We start from the raw sequence: 7,500 nt of genomic DNA, 5'->3' as shown, positions 1-7,500 counted from the left end.
TAGACCTGCTGAAGACGATGGTGATGCCACTAACTTCACCAACGCCACAAGAATGCGCCTCATGCCAGGAAGAGATCCATACAGTCCCAACAACTTCAACCTCAGTACCATACAGTTGACTCCCAAATATGACCGTCCTCTCAGACTTGATCAGGAGAAAGTGGCAGATATCAGGTCACTGTATCCACTTCTGAGTGTTGCTGAACAACAGTTTTATGAGAACATCTTCCAGAATCAAGAAGATAATCAAATAGATGCCTCTAATGACGATGAAGATCATGTTGACAACTACACACTGGACTACCATAAGGAATAAAAATAAACATTTGTGTATGGTTTTGTTTTCATAATACTAGAAAATAGTGCAACACAATGTGAGGAAACAAATTATTGCAATATATTGTAGCATAATAATAATTATTATGCTACAATATATTGCAATAATCGATGTGACTGCATTTTAAGTGTATGCTGGTGTAAATTATTTTTTCTACACACACACACACACACACACACACACACACACACACACGTACAGGGAATAACGAACTTTGAGTCTCTCTCTCTCTCTCTCTCTCTCTCTCTCTCTCTCTCTCTCTCTCTCTCTCTCTCTCTCAGCGAGAAGGGCTACTATTTGGGCAGTACTCTCTCTCTCTCTCTCTCTCTCTCTCTCTCTCTCTCTCTCTCTCTCAGTTGATAGGTATTTTTTTCACTGATCATTGACTGATGTTGAGACACTGACTTATTATTATTAATATTACTATTATTTATTTTCTCGAATTTATTATTGTATTCAGTTCTCGGGTCTTACTACTGATATTAAAATCTTTATAGTTTCATCAATTATTATTATTTTTCCGCCTGTGACTATAATAAGAGGTACCAAGAGATTTTCTAATAAAACTCGGTTACTAAGTTGTATTTGTTTTTTCCTCATAATTATGACATCCTGGTTAATGACCACGTAACAGAGTAACTGCAAGGTTTATGAATAATTATATGAAGCAGGATTAGCTACTTATGTAACTGTTGAGCGCCAAAGAAGATGATGTGGTGTGAGGCGTCGAGCCTATGTTGATTGGTTGGGTTAAAGAAAAAAAAAACTGCAACTGGCAACAATCGAGATGTAGGACGCCGTCACGCCGCGGCCTTGAAATCCCAGCCATCAATCATGACTCACTCAGTGTCAGTGTTGTCAGATAACAAAATATTAATGCATTGGTAAGTTTGAAGTAGTTAGTAATGCAGTGTTTTATGAGCGTATTAGCCATGAGACATCTACGAGTATACCTACACTCCATCGTATAGTATAATCGCCGCATAATGCTACTACGTCTTCGGTCCTTGGCGCCAAGCCGCCGACTGTATTATTCTTTCACCTGGTATTATCAAGACAGTCACATAATACTGAGTATACCTAGCATGACTGTGATGCGAAAATTTATTAATACTGGTAGGGAAGTGGTGAAGAGATGGTGTATACACTGCTACAACAATAAACTTATCAATCAATCAATGAGTGAGGCTCTCGAGACAAGTTTGCTCTGCGTCACTGGGAGGGATAAACGGTCCTTATTAGAGTCAACGGGCCCTATACTGATTAGCCTATGTGTAAGTCAAGACAATTACTTCGTGTAGGAACATTTGTAGCATGTACAACAATGATTTAGCGACCTTTTAGCGACTTTTCAAGGTGGATCTGGTGACGTACAATATTTCCATTTGGCAACTCACCACCACCACCACCACCACCACAATCAGTGACCAGACGTCCATTTCCTCACCAGACACGAGACCTGTGAACACGGTGACCGCCCCACTTGCCCCACCTAGTCCACCAGCTCCACCTGCTCAGTGAAAGGGTGAGTCTATTAATAGAGTGGAGGGAACAAACATGATGGGACAGTGATGGGACGGTAATGGGGCGGATAGTTTAATAGAAAGCTGTATAATAATGCACTGAAGGGGTGACGTGACGTGTGGGAGTGAGTGGATAGTGAAGGGTAGTGAATTAATGGTGCCACAGTGTCATTAGTGATGGGACGGTGATGGGACAGTGACGGGGTGGACAGGCTGTACTAGGAAGGTGTGTCGTGCATTGAAGGAGTCACATGTGGACAGTTAGCTGGTGGAGGGTAGTTAAGGTAGTTAATTAGGCGTATGGTAGTTATAATGCGTGGAGAGGTGGTTGTGTACTGTAGGTGTATGTGTGTGTGTTCTGTCTCTCTCTCTCTCTCTCTCTCTCTCTCTCTCTCTCTCTCTCTCTCTCTCTCTCTCTCTCTCTCTCTCTCTCTCTCTCTCTCTGGTCTCTCTCTCTCTCTCTCTCTCTCTCTCTCTCTCTCTCTCTCGTGTCGTCTGGTCTGGTCTGGTCTCCTTGCTGTGTCTCGTCTTGTTGACCAGCGTCTGAGGTGATATGATGCATGGAAATACAATATGACCAGTGGCATGGAGCGTCTCTGTACAGTGTTGCCACGTTTTCACTACTGTTACACTCTCTCTCTCTCTCTCTCTCTCTCTCTCTCTCTCTCTCTCTCTCTCTCTCTCTCTCTCTCTCTCTCTCTCTTACCTTTGATTTTTTAGTAAGACATTTATAATTGCATATATATATATATATATATATATATATATATATATATATATATATATATATATATATATATATATATTAAATTTGACAATTTTTCCACACCACCCATGAGGTATTTGTGTTGTGCGTTTTTTTTTTAAAGAGGTGTCCCCAGTAGTCCTTATTCCTGTGTATATGATAAAAGAGTTCTGACGACTCTTGATCAGATGAGAGAGTGATTGTGAACGAGTGGAGATAATGGTCAATCACCATATCTCTCTGTTCATCATTCACTTGTAATCCCTCAGAGTGTCTCACAGCATTTTTCCAGTTGTCTGCCGTGATGCTGTTGAGACTCTCCTGGACGAGTGGCTTCAGGTCTGCAATCTTAAAGGTGTTTCTCTTTGCCACATATTAACCTTTAACCTGTGCCCAAATCAGTTCTATTGGGTTATAGTTGCAGTGGTATGGGGGTAAGCGTACAACCTTATGCCCATGTTCTGAGGCAGTCTTATCAATGACATATTGTGTGTGAGCGGCTGCAGTGTGGCGAGTGACAAGATGCAGGAGTTGAGTCTTAAGTAGACCGTCTGGCACTGCAACACCCTTCTTCTCCAGCCATTCTTGGATCTCTGCTTTCTTGTTTGCAGTAGTTGGTGGCTTATCCACTTTCCTTGAGTGATAGGATGCATTATCCATCACTATGACTGAAGAGGATGGAATGTTGGGCAGTAGTTGGGACTTAAACCACTTCTCAAAGGTGTCCGCATTCATTTGCTCATGGTAATCACCAACATTCTTCTTTGCTTGGAAAACGAGGGTTGCTCCAGGGACAAATCCATCTCTCGTTCCTGCGTGAAGCAAAATCAAGCGGGAACTCTTCCCTGTGGGCACCCTCACTCCCGTTGCCTTCTCTGCCGTGCTGTCTACCCACCATTTGGACATTGAGTAATTTTGGTTAATCCAGGTTTCATCCAAGTAGACGATGCTTTTCCTGAACTTCTGTGTTTCTTCATTTCGTGCAAGAAAATCAACCTTGCATGTGTGACATCATCTTTTTCCATTAGGAATCTTCGTCCATCAACCTTTCCATATCGAAACCCGATTCTCTTCAGTACTGTTCTTAATATTTCACGGCTGCCACGATACGAGAGATCGGATTTAACAGCTGCATAAATCTTGTCCAGGGTGGGAATTTCCTTCCTCTCGTAAAAACCGAGTACTGTCCTTCGCAAGACTCCTTCCTTCATTGAAGTTATCAAAGAAATCAGAGACCGGTGTTGCACGTTCCCTCTTCTTGGCTGAGTTAAACTGGGGACGTTGATTTTCTTCATTTTCTCTTGCTGCTTTCGACATTTTTTCCACTGCTCTCGCTAAGCTTCGTTGCTGCAGCAGTGCGAGACACAACCTTTGACAGGCCTTGGAGAAACAGCTCCCTTATCCTTCTCCTCTTGAAAATATTGCCTTACATGGAAGACCATTTCTTTAGCCTGGCTGTGTAAATGTGAGGAATGGCTTGAATGGGCTGCCATACTGTCTGTGCAAAGAACAATAAGGAAGTGAGTGGCACGAGGTCAGTCACGTCGCCACCACCAATGTGTCAAGGCCACCAGCTGGGTGTGGAAGAGTTGCCGCTCGCAATGTTTTTTTTTTTTTTCACTTAGGTATTGATATGTACCTACTATTTTGTAAAAATAGAAATTACACATTAGCTTGGCTTACGGATCATGTCTTGAAATTACTGTAAAAGCCAGTACATGTGAGCATTTTATCTTATAATTATAGCAACATCTGGTACTACAAGGCGAGGCTATTCCGCTGGCCAGGCTGGGTTCATCAGTATTGCCGACACTCACAAAACTTCTACTATTTTTTTCTTACTTTGGATAATAGATTATTTCTTTTTTCCATGCTCATTATCTTATATCTGTAACGCTGATATTATTACACACCCTAAACATACGCTAAGTACCATTATAAGTTACTACAGTTGATATCAGCAACACTGTTCAATATGTATGCCATGTTTGTATGGTACTACATAGTTTTTACATATGATGGTTACTGTTGATTCAGCCATCTATATACACAAGTCGACGACAAGACAGACGGACACTGGGCTGCGTACACTCGAGGGGTCGGTGGTGGCGTGGTGGCTGGAGAGATGTAGCGAGCGTGGTGTCTGGATAAATACTGTTCCAGCTACTGCTGACGTTGCTTCGTTCTTGTCTCACCCCCCCCAACCTGCCAATAAGGAAAGAGCAACTTGAGGGCAAACGAGCATATGAAACGCTGCCAGTGAACCTAACCACTGGTCCACCACCTGGATATAAACTAGCCACGCTCTTTAACTCCTTCCAAACCAACCATTACACACACTCAATTGCATTAATTTGTTTCATCAAGCATTCTCACCTTCCGTGTAGTACTTACAATTATACACGATAATTTTTTTTATCATTATGTTGTAACAGTTTGAAGCTTCCTTCGTAATAAATGATTATGATAAGATGATAATAATAATCTCTCTCTCTCTCTCTCTCTCTCTCTCTCTCTCTCTCTCTCTCTCTCTCTCTAAGTGAACCCTGCCTGTATCATTAACGGAAAATTGAACGAATAAAAAAAAACGTATCATTAACGAAAATGATTATGAAAAAATAATAATTCTCTCTTAATGGGAAATTGATTATCTCTAATCTCTCTCTCTCTCTCTCTCTCTCTCTCTCTCGACTCCTCCAAGTGAACCTTGCCTGTAAATCAACGAAAAAAAAAAGTATCATTAACGGAAATGAGTATGATAGATAATCTCTCTCTCTCTCTCTCTCTCTCTCTCTCTCTCTCTCTCTCTCTCTCTCTCTCTCTCTCTCTCTCTCCAAGTGAACCCTGCCTGCAAATCAACGAATCAATATTAAAAAAAATTAGTAAAAACGTATCATGAACGGATCACTTTTCTAAGGAAGCTTGAGTTGAATTGAGTTGTAAAGACGGAAATGCAACACGTTAGAAGAATGGATAGCTAACCCTTTCAGTACCGTGACACATTACGATATCCATGCTCTACGCTTACTACTGGGTGACTTTATACAGCTTCACAAACTTACGTGGGGATTAAGATAGTGAAGACTGTGGCCATTAACGAGTGGTGATGGAGCTGGTGCGATTGTTAGCCAGTCAGGCAGTTAGGCAGGAGCGAGGAGGCATTAAGCTACCTCTCTTAATGAACCCCTTCAGTACTGGGACACATTTTTACCTTGAGATTTGTGCACGGTTAGACCATTTTGTTGACATTACCAAGGGTCTTTGGAGGTCACCAAGTTAATGACCTGCAGGGCTGGAGCTGGTGACCTCTGCTTCTTTGAATTATTACACCGCCGATAATGGTGATTGTAGTGATGATGATAATATAATGATGATGATGATGATGATGATGGTGATAATATAGTAGTAGTAGTAGTAGTAGTAGTAGTAGTAGTAGTAGTATAGTAGTAAATAAATAAATAAATAAATAAATAAATAAATATAATAATGAAAGTAGTAGTAGTAGTAGTAGTAGTAGTAGTAGTAGTAGTAGTAGTAGTACGATAAATGATAATAATAAATAAATAAATAAATAAATAAATAAACAAATAAATAATAATGATAGTAGTAGTAGTAGTAGTAGTAGTAGTAGTAGTAGTAGTAGTAGTATAAATAATAATAACAATAAATAATAATAACAATAATAATAACACTAACAACCACTCACAACAACAATCACTAATGCCACAACAATCAGGCGATGAGAGTAAAGGTGAGGACAGTCAGTTAGAAAAGAAAGATTGGTAAGAGGAACAGCCAGCCTATCTAAGACAATATATGTATGTGAAGGTTACCTATACTGCTGACTTGGAGGGAGTTACCAGCAGGGGAGAGGAAAACTGGCGGAGAATACTGAAGACGCCTCATTTCATAGGGAGTGTTTATATTGATTGTTCTAATGTGATGATGTGTGAAGATTCCCAGTTTAGATTAGTAGAAGTAAATGACAGAGCCAGGATGTTCAGTCTATAGAAGTGAGGGAACAGTTGAGTGTCATTGAAGAAGACGAGATAACTGGTGGTGAAGTACAGTGTGTGTGTGTGTGTGTGTTGTTTAGTAGTAGTAGTAGTAGTAGTAGTAGTAGTAGTAGTAGAAAGATTGTTTGTAGTAGTAGTAGTAGTAGTAGTAGTAGTAGTAGTAGTAGTAGTAAAGATTGTTTTGTAGTAGTAGTAGTAGTAGTAGTAGTAGTAGTAGTAGTAGTAGTAGTAGTAGTAGTAGTAGTAGTAGTAGTAGTAGTAGTAGTAGTAGTAGTAGTAGTAGTAGTAGTAGTAGTGTAGTAGTAGTAGTAGTAGTAGTACCAGTAGTAGAAAGATTGTTTTATAGTAGTAGTAGTAGTAGTACCAGTAGAAAGAAAGATTGTAGTAGTAGTAGTAGTAGTAGTAGTACCAGCAGTAGTAGTAGTAGTAGTAGTAGTAGTAGTAGTAGTAGTAGTAGTAGTAGTAGTAGTAGTAGTAGTAGTAGTAGTAGTAGAAAGATTGTTTTTGTAGTAGTAGTAGTAGTAGTAGTAGTAGTAGTAGTAGTAGTAGTAGTAGTAGTAGTAGTAGTAGTATGAGTGACTGGCGGGGCTATTACAAGGCAGTTAATCCCTTGAATACTGACACACATTTTTTAGGTTGTAGTGCGATTTGAGTATTTAGTTTGCGTGAGGAAGGGTGTATGAGGTCAAAAGATTAGTGGTCAAACACCACCAGTTAGTAAGCAGAATGAATATGTAAACACGTCCTGGTACTGAAGAGGTTAACCATCATCACCTTCACAACAGTCGTGCACTGCCTCATCAAACTCTCTTGTAAATACCGAATACCACATCATTTTATCAGGCAATACCGGGTTGACACTTCATAATACAGGCTTCA

The 7,500-nt window shown here is 40.2% G+C and overlaps 1 protein-coding gene and 1 long non-coding RNA gene across 2 annotated transcripts in view; both read right to left on the bottom strand.

The window, feature by feature from the left end:
* Window positions 1-2,910: 2,910 nt before the first annotated feature.
* On the bottom strand, window positions 2,911-3,511 carry LOC123502506. The gene has a single exon (XM_045251629.1). It carries the CDS (start codon window positions 3,509-3,511, stop codon window positions 2,981-2,983), a length of 531 nt encoding a protein of 176 aa, XP_045107564.1. The 3' UTR covers window positions 2,911-2,980.
* A 1,173-nt stretch (window positions 3,512-4,684) lies between these two features.
* LOC123502344 overlaps window positions 4,685-7,500 on the bottom strand; it is a 10,908-nt gene continuing 8,092 nt past the window's right edge. The window contains exon 3 of the long non-coding RNA XR_006673960.1: window positions 4,685-4,810. This is a non-coding gene — a long non-coding RNA (uncharacterized LOC123502344). The remainder of the gene's footprint in view (window positions 4,811-7,500) is intronic.

The sequence above is a fragment of the Portunus trituberculatus genome, chromosome 11, assembly GCF_017591435.1.
Source record: "Portunus trituberculatus isolate SZX2019 chromosome 11, ASM1759143v1, whole genome shotgun sequence".
NCBI lineage: Eukaryota > Metazoa > Arthropoda > Malacostraca > Decapoda > Portunidae > Portunus > Portunus trituberculatus.
This window is presented reverse-complemented; position numbering and strand designations above follow the sequence as displayed.